The sequence below is a fragment of the Talaromyces marneffei genome, chromosome 7, assembly GCF_009556855.1.
Source record: "Talaromyces marneffei chromosome 7, complete sequence".
Taxonomy (NCBI): domain Eukaryota; kingdom Fungi; phylum Ascomycota; class Eurotiomycetes; order Eurotiales; family Trichocomaceae; genus Talaromyces; species Talaromyces marneffei.
Window position 1 is genome coordinate 1,152,126 of NC_072354.1, and position 16,532 is coordinate 1,168,657.

The 16,532-nt window shown below is 45.6% G+C and overlaps 6 protein-coding genes across 6 annotated transcripts; 2 read left to right on the forward strand and 4 right to left on the reverse strand.

Annotated features, from left to right (window-relative positions):
* Window positions 1-185: 185 nt before the first annotated feature.
* EYB26_009072 (uncharacterized protein) lies at window positions 186-1,073 on the reverse strand (the record flags this gene model as incomplete). Its single annotated transcript, XM_054268323.1, has 1 exon — window positions 186-1,073. One exon carries the CDS (start codon window positions 1,071-1,073, stop codon window positions 186-188), a length of 888 nt encoding a protein of 295 aa, XP_054124298.1.
* A 1,482-nt stretch (window positions 1,074-2,555) lies between these two features.
* Window positions 2,556-2,935, reverse strand: EYB26_009073 (uncharacterized protein; the record flags this gene model as incomplete). Its single annotated transcript, XM_054268324.1, has 2 exons — window positions 2,556-2,852; window positions 2,921-2,935. The coding sequence occupies 2 exons, from the start codon at window positions 2,933-2,935 to the stop codon at window positions 2,556-2,558; spliced, it is 312 nt and encodes a 103-aa protein (XP_054124299.1).
* Window positions 2,936-4,511: 1,576 nt separating this feature from the next.
* On the forward strand, window positions 4,512-6,104 carry EYB26_009074 (uncharacterized protein; the record flags this gene model as incomplete). The annotated part of the gene is made up of 4 exons (XM_054268325.1): window positions 4,512-5,309; window positions 5,385-5,465; window positions 5,529-5,575; window positions 5,642-6,104. The coding sequence occupies 4 exons, from the start codon at window positions 4,512-4,514 to the stop codon at window positions 6,102-6,104; spliced, it is 1,389 nt and encodes a 462-aa protein (XP_054124300.1).
* A 1,402-nt stretch (window positions 6,105-7,506) lies between these two features.
* EYB26_009075 (uncharacterized protein) lies at window positions 7,507-9,655 on the reverse strand (the record flags this gene model as incomplete). Its single annotated transcript, XM_054268326.1, has 6 exons — window positions 7,507-7,664; window positions 7,733-8,940; window positions 9,003-9,195; window positions 9,251-9,388; window positions 9,451-9,464; window positions 9,516-9,655. 6 exons carry the CDS (start codon window positions 9,653-9,655, stop codon window positions 7,507-7,509), a joined length of 1,851 nt encoding a protein of 616 aa, XP_054124301.1.
* A 1,970-nt stretch (window positions 9,656-11,625) lies between these two features.
* EYB26_009076 (uncharacterized protein) lies at window positions 11,626-12,104 on the forward strand (the record flags this gene model as incomplete). Its single annotated transcript, XM_054268327.1, has 3 exons — window positions 11,626-11,641; window positions 11,716-11,850; window positions 11,935-12,104. 3 exons carry the CDS (start codon window positions 11,626-11,628, stop codon window positions 12,102-12,104), a joined length of 321 nt encoding a protein of 106 aa, XP_054124302.1.
* A 1,566-nt stretch (window positions 12,105-13,670) lies between these two features.
* On the reverse strand, window positions 13,671-14,871 carry EYB26_009077 (uncharacterized protein; the record flags this gene model as incomplete). Its single annotated transcript, XM_054268328.1, has 2 exons — window positions 13,671-14,610; window positions 14,669-14,871. The coding sequence occupies 2 exons, from the start codon at window positions 14,869-14,871 to the stop codon at window positions 13,671-13,673; spliced, it is 1,143 nt and encodes a 380-aa protein (XP_054124303.1).
* Between the last annotated feature and the right edge of the window lie 1,661 nt (window positions 14,872-16,532).

Consider the following 16,532-nt stretch of genomic DNA (forward strand, 5'->3'; position numbering starts at 1 on the left):
ATGATTGCATATATGGGTTGTATTTCCGTTCTTCACTCCTGAATGAAAATAAATTTATAAAAAATACAGTAGTACATCTTTTCATAAACCAAGACATTTTCAATTTTGAAACCTAAACTTCCTATCAGATATCTACCTGATATAACGTTCGCGTTTGCCTTATCCATCCAATTTTACTACTCATATCATATTCCATTCCTCGCGAGAAAATCCAATATCAATGCACTAATCTCCTCTGTCTCCGTCTCAGCCGCAAAATGTCCAGCGTCCAAGAGATGCACCTCCGCCTTTGGTAAATCGCGCTTAAAAGCCTCTGCTCCCGGGGCAATGAATATAGGATCATTCTTCCCCCAAACAGCCAAGAGAGGAACCTGCGACTTGCGGAAATATTCCTGAAAACGAGGGTAATTCTTCACATTGTTCTGGTAATCCCAAAACAGATCTAATTGAACATTGTCATTTCCCGGACGCTGGAGCAACGCATAGTCAAGTGTATAAGACTCCGGAGCGATAGTCTTTCCGGGTAACGTGCCTTGTGTATATTGTCCCTTTGTAGCTTCATAAGTAAGGACGGCTGCTGCTAGGGCAGCACGGGTGCTTGCGTTATCTTTATCACCGCTTGCCCAGTATTCTCGTAAGGGCTGCCAGAAGTCTCCTAGTCCATCTTCGTAGGCGTTGCCGTTCTGTGTTATTATAGCTTGGAGAGCTTCTGGTCGTTTGAGGGCAAGCGTCAGAGCCGTTGGCGCGCCGTAATCAAAGATGTATACGGAGAATTTGGAGATAGACAGGATATCTACAAATTCTAGTATTGTGAGAGCGAGGTTGTCGAATGTGTGTTTGTAGACACCTGCTACTTCGGTGAAGCCAAAACCAGGCAAGTCCGGTGCAATGACTCGGTATTTTGCTGCGAGGAGAGGAATGAGGTTACGGTACTGGTGGGAAGAGGATGGGAAGCCATGTAGTAGAAGCAGGACTGGAGCATTGGCAGGGCCAGCTTCGCGGTAGAAGATTCGGGACTTGAGGGTTGGGAGGTCGAGGTACTTGACCTTTGTGATCAAAGAAGAAGATGCCATGTTTTTAGTATGGTTAAGGAACTTGGAAGGACTTGATAATTTAGTGGTTTTGTACTGTTTCCGTTTCAATGTTGCTGAATGATGATGAGACAGGAAAGCAGTCCTGCAGGAAAACAGCTCTTCTTTATATTCATAAAACACCCAGAGAACCAGATACTGTCGTCCGTGGTTCAGAGCCTCCCATCATGAGATTTGCAATCAAGCTAGCCGGTTGACAAACGTAGGGCGTCGCAATAGTCTCGTACAAAGTACGTCAATGTTGCACAAGTCGGTCTGGTTGGCCAATCATCTGCTTAACTATCTATTATGACAAATTATTGCTGCTTACAAATTATAGTCATTAGTTAATAGTTAACTAGTTATTAGCTAAACATGATTACAAATATGAACCAACTTTTTGATTCTCTCAAATATCATTCATTCCTCCAACTGTTTCGAAATTTGTACTCCGTAATTAGATAGACTTTCTCTGATCAGGGATCTTGGAATAAGGAAAGCTATTCTAACAAGTAGTTACGCAGTCTAATTTATTCGTCAAGGTTACACCGTAAGCGTTATAGCGAACGGCCAAAATTCACCGGTTTAACCCTTAATCCTACTTGAACCAAGTAATCTGGATTCTTATGGCTTCAAATAGCCATCTAGGTAATGGCCACAATGTTACTACCATCTTAGACTTAATACTCCCGAAGTCCATGTACATAGATTACTTCATCGGACCAACTGCATTCTCTCCTCTCTTAGTGAAACCAGAAGCATCACCTCCAACGGCGCCATCCCCCTCCCCTATTTCGGTCCGTCCGAGCTTCTATTTCTCTCATAGCACTAGATACTTTGCTATCTACTTCCAGACACAGCTCATCAAATGCGACACCCAGTATGACCCCCTCATCATTCTGAATGTAGTGAGCTTCGCCGATGTTCCCCATCAGCCCCGAGCATGGATTTGCGATGCTTATGCTCTTTACTTGTGCCCAAGTTTCCATGACGATCGCGCCAGTGGGTATTGGCTCGATGTATTTCGTGACTGGTACTGTTGCAGCACTTGCAGCGGCAAAGGAAGAAAGTACAAGTTTGTAAAGCATACCTAGGTCTATTCGTGCATAAATGGCGCACTTTCGTCTTCTTTCCAACGGCCTGGATAATGAGTAATGTGACTTTGATGGTCCTAACTATCCCCCAATCCCAGATATTGACCTTATATTCGCGATTCTTGGGGGCCTGGATCAACTTTGAAATATTTGAAGGGAGTAAAGTAATAGGTCCAACTTCGCATATACGATTCTGACCAAATATCTCTAACCCTCTAATCATACGTATCGAACAATGCTGGCGACAACCATCTGTCGAAGTTACTATCGTGCTTCCATGTACATTTCATAAGATATACATCTACCGCAGATCACACACAGTGCAAGATTCGGTTCAGCAATGCTAATACCTATTCTATATATAACATCCCAACCAGCTACTGCACAGATATTAAAATCGCCAGCGTTGGATTGCCAAACCAATCCACAAATTGACACAGAACGCCGCCAGCAAAAATCCAGTAATAACGACACAACACCAGCGCAAGACTCCCTTCGCAAAAGCAGGCGAGATAGGGGAAGGGCCCGAAGGGAAGATCGTCTCCCGGTGATCCAGTTCTAAAGCGTGGAAGGTGGGCGGAGTTGTGATGCTCGTATGAGAAGTATCGGGATATACCGGTAGAGCATATTTTGGTGGGCGGGGATCCGTGTTAAAGGGGCGTCCATCTGTGTAAGGCGGAGGTGGATTCTGCGACGGTAACTTTCAGCATCTCGTATAGATCTGGGATAAGGTTAGGCATGCAGGTCATATCATACATTGTCTGTATCCATTGTAGGGTAAGTGATACTGGATTGGCTGAATAAAGCGACGTTGACTGAAGTCGGTGTAATTGAGGATGATAACAAATGGGCCTGCTTACGCTGACGCTGAAGACATCAACTCCCTTGCTAGTTGAAATAAGGTATTTGGTTAAGTTACGCCAAGGCGCGATTACAGAAGGGGCATTAATAGCTACTATATTAGCTAGAGCAGCAGCGATACGCTTAACAAGCACACACCAGCTTATTGTTTCATTTTAAATTATTGAGATACATAATTATTTCATATATAATTATATACAGGACCGGAGCTAGCGGTCAAGATTAGGACACATGCCGCATAGCTGCCTGTGGGGAGGCTGGGACGGCTATATGAAGAATCAATCAATCAATCAACCGGCTTCCGGCATGAACTCGCGATAGCCCATATATTTGTCCTTGTAACATGTCTGCTTGGTGTTTGGGTCTTTCGGTTGGTGTTTTAAGCGAGTCCCTTGGTGTTGCCCAGTAGATGCTCTTAAAGGTTATTACGGGGTATATATTGATCCTGAGGATGTTGAGAACCGGAAAATATACCGTTCGACCAAAAACGAGCCCCCGTTACGAGGGTGGTAATTTATGTGATTTTTGTAGGGTATTTCAATGTTCCGGCTGACAGATGTGCTTCCAGAGTATATACACATTGATCTCGGATGGAAGGTGTTACGTGGTTCCCTAGGTATTAGTATGGCACGTCTTCCCCATTAGATAGTCTTGGATATCAGTTATCAATTTGAAGTTATTCTACCATATTGATCAGTTCACCCTTATAGGCTTGTTGGATTAGCCTTACACCAATCCCTGCTTCGTGATCTGGGACCGTGTAGAACCAACGCATACTGTAGCTGCTAGATATGTAATAAAACGGTCAAAAGTTCAGACTATCTTAGTCTATCTTACTTATATGACTACTACAGGTAATCATTTAGCCTAATTTATACCGTCATGCAGGTTTAAAGACTATATTATTTTGTTATTCGCTTTTGTCCCCAGTCCAACAACGGTGGACACTAGATAGTGGATAATTTCTAGTTCGTTGGTTCTAAAATATCATTGGACAATTCATTCTTGAAATGAGACCTAAAATACTTGATATGAAAAGAGGCTAGCTTCACTTAAGATATTTCATACTACGTACCCTATACTACCCTGTAGAGTCACTAGACAAGGGTACCCCTCTCAAACCCCAAAGTCTTCAACCCCATATTTCAAGCTCGGCTATGGGATTTAACCGGTGACCAGGATCTCCGCGTTTTACTTCTGTTGGGATGATCGAGAGAAAAAAAACGCAAAGCGTACTCTGGATAGTTAATTACAAGGTCTGAATTGCTTGGCTGCATTGCTGATCAATTCAATTAGAGAAAGTTTGGAGGTTTTAGGCGGATAAAATGAGTACTTATATCCCAGGTCGTACATATATAAATGAATGGAGCTGCCCGCGATCAGCATATTGTTTCATCGTCTCTTATAGTCCGTTTGACTGTATATCGGATTCCTTCCTGAATTATATACCTACCTAAGGTGCTCAGGTGCTCTAGAGAGACTCAATATGCGGCACTCAATCCCTATTCTGGCTGTCCTGGGCCGTGCCTCGGCATGGAGCTATTCCCAGACGCTATCGGCGAACATCCAAGTCAATGCGTTCCAAAAATACCAAGAAATGATTGGCGGTGGATGTTCAGGAGCCTTTGGCTGGGCCTGTCAGCAATTCCCCACGACCGGCTTGACTCCAGAGAACCAAGAGGAAGTGACAAAAATTCTCTTCGATGAGAATATCGGTGGACTCTCCATCGTTCGAAACGATATTGGTTCTTCTCTCGGCAGCACAATCCTGCCAACCTGCCCAGCGACTCCAGCCGGACCCTTCAATTACCATTGGGACGGCAGTGATTCGTGTCAATTCAACTTGACCAAGACGGCTCTGAAATACAACCCCGAACTATATGTCTATGCGAATGCGTGGTCTGCACCGGGATGCATGAAGACCGTCGGCACGGAAAACGACGGAGGTCAAATCTGCGGTGTTCGGGGCACCAACTGCACTCATGATTGGCGTCAGGCGTACGCCGATTATCTCGTGCAATACGTCAAGTTCTACAAGGCGGAGGGAATTGATATTAGCCTTCTCGGAGCGTGGAATGAACCGGATTTCAACCCGGTGACGTACGAAAGTATGGAGTCTGACGGCTTCCAGGCGAAGGATTTCTTAGAGATTCTGTATCCAACCGTTAAAAAGGCGTTCCCGAACCTGGACATCAGTTGTTGCGACGCTACGGGAGCGAGACAAGAAAGAAATATCCTGTATGAAGTGCAGCAAGCAGGTGGTGAAAATTTGTTTGACGTTGCTGTAGGCCCAACTCTCTCCCTTCTTTCTCTATTCCCTCTCCAAAGAAACACCTTAAGCTAACCTGGAAATTAATAGACATGGCACAACTACCAGAGCAGCCCCGAGAGACCGTTCAATGTTGTAAACAAACCTAACATTATGACCGAGTGGGCTGATGTAAGCCTTGACCTCCAAAGCATCTTGTCAAGAGGTTTGAATCGTGCTGATAATTATATCTAGGGCTCTGGACCCTGGAACACCACCTGGGATGTCAGCGGTCAGCTTGCGTAAGTCTTACATACCTACATGGTGTATGCATGTTTCATTAAAGATAAGAAACTAACTCTATACAGTGAGGGTCTCCAATGGGCTCTCTATATGCACAACGCCTTCACAAACAGCGACACCTCAGGTTACAACCACTGGTGGTGCGCCGGTGGCGGTGCCGACAACGTCCTCATCTCAATCACAGGCAACAGCTACGAAGTCTCCTCACGCCTATGGGCATTCGCATCCTACTTCCGATTTGCACGCCCCGGTTCCGTACGTATCGGCGCCACCAGCAGTGTGGAGAATGTCTACGTTTCCGCGTACGAGAATAAAAACGGCACCGTCTCGATCCCTGTGATTAATGCCGCCCATTTCCCCTACGAGGTCACCATTGATTTGAAGGGACTCAAGGTCGGAAAGAGAGTTAGCACATTTTTGACAGATAACAGTCATAACGTTACCCTCATGGATCAGTCCGCGCTTCACGGTTCTGTGCTGCAGGCTACTGTGCCTCCGAGAGCGGTGCAGGTGTTTTGGTTGGAGTAGTTGTAAATAGCGATGGAATCGGCACGTAATTTGTGATCAGATTGTTCCAGATCTCATGTTGATGCTCCTCTTTCGCAATTTACTATTACTAATCTCAAGAACTATAGCTAGCCAGTTAGCTCTAGACTCTATAAAAGATACATCTACTTATTTCAAAGGTTGTAAAGACCTGGTTGAATGATAGTTCGGTAAAGGATGGTGCGGGTTACAGAACACTTGTAGTACTGCAGCGGTTACTAGGCAGGAGGCACACAAACTCTTTCTACGTTTAATCGAACGTATGGGTATGAGATTGTCCGGAGATAATCACTCGGTCTTCGAAGAATTCTTGCGAGGACCTACGCTCTATATACACAAGCGCTCGGGTGCCGATTAGGCACCGTGAGGGGTAACAAGCATGCTATCCCCCATGCAGTTTACTGCGGCGCAGTTCATACATGTTCATATCATGGCTGTGGGTTATCAACTTATTTCATTCGTCCTGATCACGGCATGCTATAAATATCATAGCATAGTTAACTGCAGGTCAGGCACTATTGGTCAGGTTTCGGTGACTACAGGCGTATTGTGAGTGAATATATGCTGTTTGCAGGGTAATTATGTTGATATCCAAAACAGATCATAAACAGCTTGAGGATCTTGTCCGATTTGCCAGAATGGCAAGCCAGGAGGACTTCATGGTCGATTAGATGCATAAACCCTACAGACCTAGTTTCCAAAGGCTTTGTATAGCAATATTTGGTGAAAACGGCTCGTTTTGGATGTTGTATAATCTCTTCATCCTTCTCCAAGATAATTGACTATGAAGAATGGTGTTACTAAACCATTACTCCATGGAACACGAAGCAACACCTACCTTCACTCTATATTCTGCTAGAAAAAGACCCAGACTAGACCGGATAGGCCACCACCGACTATAACAACTTCAGTGTCCATTGAGGATATGGTAATAATAATCGTAGACTAGAAATATTACCGAACATGACATTGATATATTGAGCTTCGAAATTGATTTTGATGGTACTCGTTGGGGCTATCTCAACAAATAATCTATCGACTTTTGACATCACAGTGTTGATGAGCTAGCTGTTTAGGTCAGCCTGCTGCATGATGGTTGTGCTCGGAGTTCGATACCGGTACTCGAAGTTAGTCCGCGGAACAACTTCACAAAGCCTGGGCTAGGACGGGTTAGGTCTCACATTAGAATTGATTACTGTAGAGTTAGGATAATGTTTAAAGAGAGAAAAAGAGTCCAAGTACGTCTATATATAGCTCGTTACTCCGGTGGCTATCACTTCTAGCTTTCAAGCAGCCCACATAATAAGAGCGGATTACCCACTTTCACCAGCGTCAACGAATCACTGTTTTAGATTTCTGGAATTTTATGATATGATTTTCTTAACTAGCCGGCATCGTTCACGATTGTACGAACAGAAGCGAGGAATTGCACCCATCTTGGGTGCAATGGACCTTTATAACCCATCAGGATTGCTTTGATTTGACGTTGAGATAGTGAACCGGAAACGCCAGAAAATGATTCTCTGAAGCTTTCGAAGGACACTAGAAACGAATATTAGAGTCAGCTAAAAGCGAAACGAGAACCGAATCTTCACACAGGTTGTTCTCACATATGATAAGCCTCGGTAGCGTCCAGATCTTCGCAAATTGGTCCAAGAGCAGGCGAATTATGGCCTGATCTTGCTTGATGATGGATTCCAAATTGACTGTGGCGGAACTAACACTCGTCTTCTTATGAACTTCAAGGAAAATGAGTGCCGTGAGAAAAACAAGACTGATCGCTGGGTCCACTCTGACACAAAACGAACTATCCCACCGAGCAGCCGCTCTTGCAACGTTCTGGCAATTTTCAAGGATTCTTTGCCAGCTTCGTGTCCATCCCTCGCCTTCTTCGCCTCTACAATTTAGAACCTCCATGAATAATTGCGCGAAGGACAGATGAAAAATGGTGACTAGTCTTGCGTGATGATTTGGCTGGGATTCCCCTGCCAAGGCGTTACGATCTGTGTTGAGCCACCCAAATGGAAGTGCGAGTCGAAGAGCCGAAAGCTGTCTTCCAGCTTCACTAAATGCCTCGACTGTGTCCGCGTGTGCACGTAAGAAATATATGCGGCCAACTAAGGCGACATCGCGCATGGCGGTCACAGTAACTATATGAATATTTGCCAGAAATGTATCCGGATTGGAAGTTAACGCAGGGATTACTTCCCACAAATCTTCGGAGCTGGTTGGTAAGTATACTTCTTTGCAGTCATTTGACCCCCCATTTGATAATATTGTGCTTGATTGACTCGTCAGAAGGGCGGTATTGATAAAGTCCTTATTGATCAAATAAGGTGTACCTGCTGCGAGGTTCGTATATGAATCGACTTTATAGATGCACCACCAGAGCAGTCTCCATTCCTGCATTTCGGCTTTGCTGATAGCAGCCCAATCAGAATAAAATGTGGGGAGGCGCTCAAGCTTGTCTATTCCTACTCGATAAGCAATCCGTGTCAACCTGCCCATACGCATCCACGACTGGTCGCCCGGAAACTGATGAAACTCATAGAATGCCAGTATGTACGCTTTGCGCATCTGGTCGAGAGTTGGCGAGTCCCCTATTATATCGAGTTCTAGATGATTTGCACTGAGCAGATGGTCAATGCGGGCATCCAGGTCTGGGCCTTCGAGGGCAAAGCCGATCAACTTGGCCGTAATTATGGTCATCGTGGAAATGAGATCTTGACAGCATAGCGCCTTCCGATATCTGTGCAGAAAGTTTTCTCGAGAAAATATCGGGTTGGCGTCATTAAATAAGTCGAAGTACTTGTCAAGACTTGAATTTTTGATCTCGCCGTCAGCTCCAGTATCTCGCCAAAGACGAATGAGCGTACATACAGATATTCTTCCTGCCATGGGGAGATTTCACACTCGAGCGAATTGGCAGACTGGGTGATGTTTGGCTCTTTGGAAGCATCTCGTGGCCGAAGCGTCGAGGAAGCGGGGGAGTCCCCGGACGTTGACATTGAATCATCGAGATATGCGTCATCGTCGACTTGCATTCGCGGGCTAGCATAATATCGCCGACGGCCTGTCCACGTGTGTCAGCATCATAGTACAAGAACACTGGATAGAGTCGTCAATACCTGAAGCTTCTTGGACTTTCTCTGACCGCTTGACGCGATGTGAGCCTCTTAAGGGTCCAGGCTTGCGTCGTATTGAGGAGTAGGTACATATTATCCCATGCTCCACGCAACGTGAGCAACTAGGGCGTTTTTGGTCGCCTAGAAGCAAAGGCTCGAATTAGTTGAATACATCCAGATCGAGCTCAATGCTGCAGACATACACTTGACTTTTCTCCTAGAACACTAATTAGCAGCAATCCTTCCCACGTGATCAAAGTGAGCTTACCGGATACAACCATCGCAAACTCTAGAGGGCATTGGCCCGGTTGCTGGAGAGTTACTTCTAGTATCAAGACGACGTGTGGACCTCTCGGAACTTTGAATTGTGTCCTCTGAGCCACGGACGGAGGCTTCGTAATTCTCCATATTCATGCTGTTCTTAAACACTCTATGAGTTCCACCGCCTCTATTCAGATCGATCCAACCCGAGAACTGTATTGCTCGCGCATTTTGCAGTATGGATGTGAGAAGTGAAAATCGACGTTGAATAGTTGAGTTATGTACGAGTCTACCGGTACCGTACAAATACGAATTACATTAGTTAACTAACTTAACTAACTTAGTTAGTTAGTTGGAACCCAAAAATGCGGATGACTAATTGGGGCTATTGAATGAACAATTCGCCGATGGTGAACATGCGTACTCTATATATGCGCAAGTCCATGGGTTCACTTAGAGCTTCGTATCAATAATCAAAGTACCGTCTGAACCGTTTGGCTGAGAAGCAATTTTCCTGTGCGCGACGTCCAAGCTTTGTATTTTACTTCAGTTAGGGTTAGGGCTAATGGCCTAGCACTTGAAGTGATCATTTATGATCTCCAGTCGCTAACTTGCTTTCGTAACTATCTAGATACTTGAACTTGGCCATACATGGGAGTAGGTAAACAAGCAAAGTCAATGGTATAGTTATCGATAAGAGAAAGGAAGTCTCAATCATAGAAGTATGATTGTGAACCACACCGCTTTCGGCTTCACACTAGCCAAGGGAAGCTTAGCAAGTCAAGATCATGTCACTAACATAACAAGTCTAGATGCGTCAATCGAGGGTTTTCGCTAAGGCAGAATTGATTACAGGTTGGTGGCTGGTTTTGGCCGAGCCATCCGCGCGTAACTACTACGAGTAAGCCGTTTACTATGCCGTACATATGCATGCACTGCACACATGCACGGCGCTTACACCTGATGACAATACATTCTACAAGTCAATCTGTTGGCAAAGAGTTTTATTGCTCGTTAAGTCTCGCAGCAAGTTGGTGAATACGGGTAGCTCATTTTCATGTGGGCATTGGAACTTTGAGTCTGTCTCCCTTATCAGCGCAATCCTGACGGCTTGTTAATATGTGCGGTCCGCAGCAAAGGCGACTATTTGGGATATGAAACAGATAACCTGGATCAGCCTAGAATCCGTTGCGAAATAGCTTGAGATAATTTCTTCAAAGCCAAACTATAAAGGGCTGTCATGTCCCGTCCCATGGTTGAACCAATTCCAATTCCCACAGTCACTTTGAGAAATATACATGCCGACGTACTTTCGTTTCAGACTTGGGGATTGATGTTGTTTACTACCTAGACTGTCCTGAATCGTACATGAGACGACTGAACATTAGTTACCCAACTCAAAGACTTGTCAAATTCAAACGACAACAGGTACACTTGCTAAAAACTGGAAATGTATGTGCCTAGTTATAAATGGACAACTGTCCATAAACATCCCGTCAGCACGATCCCAGATTTAAACAAAAGGTTTATCCATTTAATCCACACGTACATGTATAGGTGCCTGTATGTACTCTCGTAGTACTCCGTAGACCGAGCCCTAAAACTATTAATACGTACATCGGAGGGATTTCTCCATATATTTCCAAGGTTACGGAGTACTACGGCCCACATTCGAGCCACCTTTCAAACCCCGCTAAGCTTTCTAGGAAAGCTTAACATCCAATCCCCTACTTTGTGAGGGCGTAGTTATCACTTAGCGTCCTGTAGCTTGGTAACTGGTTTTGTGCACAAGCATCGTGGCTGGCCATGGCGGGGAATATACAGCCAATCGTTCCATCCTCAACACCCATCGCCAGACATGAGTCGCCAATTTATCCCCCATGTCTGGATCGTCAGTAAATCTAAAACAACGCCACTTGTTGTTGCTCAGATAAGTTCCCAAACATGCTACGTAGTCATAATGGGTTTACCCCTCCAAGAGAAGTGGGATGTTTTGGGTATTTAAGCCACCCCCTCCCTCTCCTCCTCTGCTGCTGCTTTTTCGTTGCTCAAATAATCTACACAAGTTACATCTCCCTTGATTTTATCTATCTACATCTTCATATACATCTTTCACCATGGGTTGGTTCAGCGGTAAGTCTTCTATCCTTATCTCTCCGTGCACCCAACAAGGGAACAAGCACTAATATTTGACCTTGCTATTCTAGACGACTCCGAGCAGGCAAACTCCTACCAGGAATACCAAAGCACCAAGCATGAGTCCAGCTTCTCTCACGAATTGATTGCCGGTGCCGCATCCTACGAAGCTGCTAAGGCTTATGAGCGCCACTGCGAGGCGAATGGTGAGTAAAAAAATAAGACAGCCCCCTTTATTACCTTCCTTGTTTAGCATGAATGAATGCTCACCCGTGTAATCGTCTTTACAGGCCAGCCCGCCAGCCACGCAGAAGCCAAGGAGCTCTTGGCCGGATTTGCAGGTGCTTTCATTGACCGTGAAGTCGAGACCCGAGGATTGGACTTCATTGACTCCGAGAAGGCCAAATACGAGGCCCGCAGACACATTGACAGCGTCTCCGCCGGTGATGCTGGATACTAAGTGGTTGACCTTTTGACTGGGCCTTTGGAGGAGTTCCTAGTACTTCCTACCGTGCATAGCGAGTGTTTGAAACCATGTTCTCCGGAGGTCTCCTCTTCAACATGGCTCGAAACCTGATTATACTTAGTATATAAGTTAGTAGTAACTAGTGAGAACAATGCCACACTGGTCTAGCCTTGCCAAGAACCTGTCTCAATACTCCATCCGACTACTAGACTCCCCATCATAGCTCGTCACATAAGATGCGGCCTCTCCATATTGAGCTCAATCTCAAGAAGAATTGTAAATATATGACTGAACAGATCAGACTGGGTTAAAGGCAATGATCCCGTTGATCACGCAAAGTAACGGAAGGAATATTCCGAGGCCATAGGCTGTCCATAGAATCTCTTTGGAGTAGGAACATACATCTGTATAGTTTGTGACTGTCACATTGACCCATGGGTGTATGGACTGGACATGTTGGGTTGGGGGGGTATGTTCCTCGAAAAGAGACAGGGTAATATTTCTAAACTCCTTCCTCATCGAGGACATCCGTCAAAGTAATAACCCCGTTCTGAGATATCATGATGGAGGTACCAGGCCAGTTTCTCGTTTGTCTTCCTCCTGAAATCATTCCCTTTATTCGCAGATTGCAAAACTGCAAGGTTCCTTGGTCCGCAAAAAGGTGGGTGGTTATGATGTGATGCTTGTGTTTGTAGCCAGTAAATGACGTGAACTCCTAGCTGAGGCTTAGTGGTCCCACAGCTAAGTACCTAGGTAGAACAGTAGCCAACTTAGCAAGAAGCATAATTTGACCATGGAAGTTTCAAGCTTTCGGCTAAACCGGGCATGTATCTATCCACTGCCCTTTGCTTTGGCCGAGGGTTGTACTTCATATTACAGAAATCCGTACTAGTCTGCGCTGCATCATGCTTGAAAAGTTGAATGTTGGTTTCATGATCATACTGACTCAGACATAACCAGCTGTCGTTGTTCTGGGCAGCACCTACTCAGGGGTCTGATGTGACCCGGTCAAACGGCCAGCTTTAACACCAGCCCTACCAGCCCTACCATAAGGTCTAGACTTCCGAGGTTGATACGTGTCAATTGAACGCCTCCATTTTCTATATATTTTGTACCTTTATAGATACACCGTCTCGTTCAAGTATTTATGAACGGCCCTCTGTATGTATTTGCTTTCGTCCCGCTACAGTACCTATGTGAGCTGATGCTCACGGGTTGCGAGAAGGTAGATAAATATATGCCTAGGTGGTTTAGCGTATTAACCTGCCATGATTTATATGATAAGCCAGAGTCTTTATTAAACCTGAAGTTCGAGCGGACTTGGATTTCAACATCCGCTGTGTGAAGAATACGGGTTTGCTCGAAACCTTATATGCAGATTCATGCAGCTGTGTCGAAATGAATATTTCAATTCCATGATTCCGCTGTAACATTGAAATAACCAAACGAATGAGACTTTATCTGTCAAGGCAAATGGTATTTCTTCAATAATCATCTATAGGGTATCTTCATAACACCATCAAAATGCATATATACATACATAGTCGACTCACTCAGTGGCTAACCAAGCATCTCAAGAATACGCTGCGCCTTCGCTCCACCCAAATAATCCTGCCCTTCCTGCGAAACGGCAGGTTTAGCAGCATCATATTCCTGATCCGCCATCTCCAAATCAACTTCTAAACTAGCATTATACGCCGACATAACCGTATCGTGCTCAATGCGCACACCGCCTTCAACAAGGACACGGATGCATCCCGCCAACCGCGCGATTTCGCGTCTTGTCTGGCGCGGGATCTCGTTGTTTTGACTGGAATATATCGAGTGAGTGGCCATTTCTTCCATGCGGGTGATTGAGACTGTCTCTGTGGTAGATGCGGCAGCGCCATCCGCGAGTTTCGAGATCCAAATGTATCCGTTCACGCCGAGAATTATTTCAATGTCGCCGCCGCCATTGGCTGCGTTGATGGTCCATTTCTGTCGTCGCGATCGAACGACACCTCCGACGGCAGCTGCCGATGACGGCGCAGCGAGATTCGACGCAGCAGCGCTGCTTTTCTTGCTAACAGCGGAACCGCTACCACCCGTTCCGGTGACGGTCATAAATACGCCATTCCGTAGTTTACCATAACTCAACGACCGAGTATGTAAGGTTGCGGACCCGTCTTGATGTACACTCTGCACTTCGGCGACGACCAGGTCTCCTTCAACAAAGAAATTTCTCATTTGTAGTTCATCTGCGCTCGTGCGTCGGCGCAGAATACCACCTGGTAAGTTGATGGCGGAGAGGGGCAGTTGCGCAAGTAACGGAGCGGCGATGTCGACTTTCCACCTGCGTGCTTGGACTTCGACGATGCGGCCGACCACGAGGTCGCCGATTTCAGGCATGTAGCGCGCTCGTAGGGGGTGGACAGACAATAATTTGTTGGTTTTGGAGACTGTGCCTGCGACTGTGGCGATGATGGAGGTTGAGAAGGGGGTGGTGAATGTTCCATGGCCTCTGTACACTGCATGTTAGATCTATATCTTTGCGGGAAATGAGAAGATAAAAAACATACCTCATCCATTGCGGATCGTTGGTGACGGTCTCACCAGGAACGACAGTTCCGGTGCCAAACCCCGAGGCTTGATCAAGACGAGGCCGTTTGATCTGTAATCTGTCCATGTCCACATCGCCCTCTGAGTCTTGTGCCTCGAAATCTCGATCAGTGTAGTGTGAGGCCGCATCTTCCACTGCGGGGGCGAGAATCGTGATGCCCATGACGGTTGAACTTTGGAACTACTTAATTCACTAAAGATACCTCTAGACCCTGTTGACCTATTATTTCAAATAGTGACCAGCGACCAGTATAATGTTCGTCGAATTGAGTCGAGATGTTGTTGAAGCTATTGGATTATCCAAAATTTGAGCTTGGCATTGCGGACCACCGTGAAAGTCGGGACAAACAATGCAAACATGATGAATATCACGTGACCAATCGTTTCAGTGAGAATTTCCTCCATCCTCATCCTCTTGACAACCATACATAATAGCAGGCTGTGAACCCTGGACGAGCCGCTATGGAATCTAGCAGGCAGTTGGCTAAATCTTGCGCTCCCCGTTATGTGGCTTCCCCCTGTCGTTGACTCAAGGGCCACCCGGACTCAGCGGCCAAGGTCAAAATTGTATGAGATGGCTAACAAAATTGACATTTCTACAATCTACATTAACACCCCCAATATAGTGTAGAATGATCTAAAAACTGGCTTATATATCCCTTATTATAAGTTACATATTTATTATAAAATAAAATCAACATTTGTTGTTGGGGGGGTCTTATGATTGTATACATATCGAGTTTGTTTAGTGATCTCATACAATCAATGTTAACCCTGGCCACTGAGCTCCCAAGGGGTGTGGGGAGACCGTCCCGTCGGGTAACTGTTATTAATAGCATGCCATGGCCCATAGCCGACCAAGCCCTGGTGCAAGAGCTTCTCGGTATTGTGCAACAAGCCACTCGTTACCACCAGCTCAAAAAGGGCGTGAATGAAGATGATCCAGCCATTCCTACTCGTTCATACATCTGCAAAACTAAGTTAATATTTAATCTTTGTCATAGCCACCAAAAATGTCAATCCAAGCGTATCCGAGCGCATCGTAATGGCCGGCGACATTTCTCCCCTGGCAATAACTAAGTTAGTGAGGCATCTTCTCTGCGAAGAGAAGAACGTTCCAGACGTCTGGGTTCTGCGTAAGACTGCGCTCGGACAAGCTTGTCGGCCTATTATTGGGGCTGGTATTGGTTCAAGCGATAAGTTACCAGTGATCTGGCTCCTCAGATTAAGCGGCTCAAGGGCGAAGGTAGAAAGACTTGACATTTAAATTTGCGCAATACCATCTATATAGGATGAGACTGCTGCGATGGAGCAGTCCAAATGCTGGTTTTGTGCTACGATCTAGGAAAACAGTGAGCTGCAGGTGTGCCCAGAAGTCAGACGGTGGAGAGCCTAGGATCGGCGGGGCAGCGATGGCGATTGCTCAGTACGTAGTTCATCGTTATGATTCTTATCCTAGAGATAACTATCTGCAGAGTATAAAGGGAAATCCCCCTTAAAATCATTCGCATTCACTCCACTATAGCTCGAACCCCATGTTTTGTTTCCTCATAGAACGGGGCTTAGCAAGAAGCTCTGAACTCAAATCTGGCCAGCCTTCAACCTTAAAGATAAAAAAGCAAAATTAGCGACAGTCGAGAGACTTGTTTTGGTAGCAAAGACGATCCAACAGTGGATAACATAGGAAGGAGAGCTTCCCTGGTAGGGTTTACGGAATCAATCCCGTAAACTTAGTTAAGTTACTCCCTAATCCGCATTTTGGGCTGGTCTGTCTCCATCGAGTCTCTGACAGCCAGCCATGATTACACTGTACACAAAGTGTAC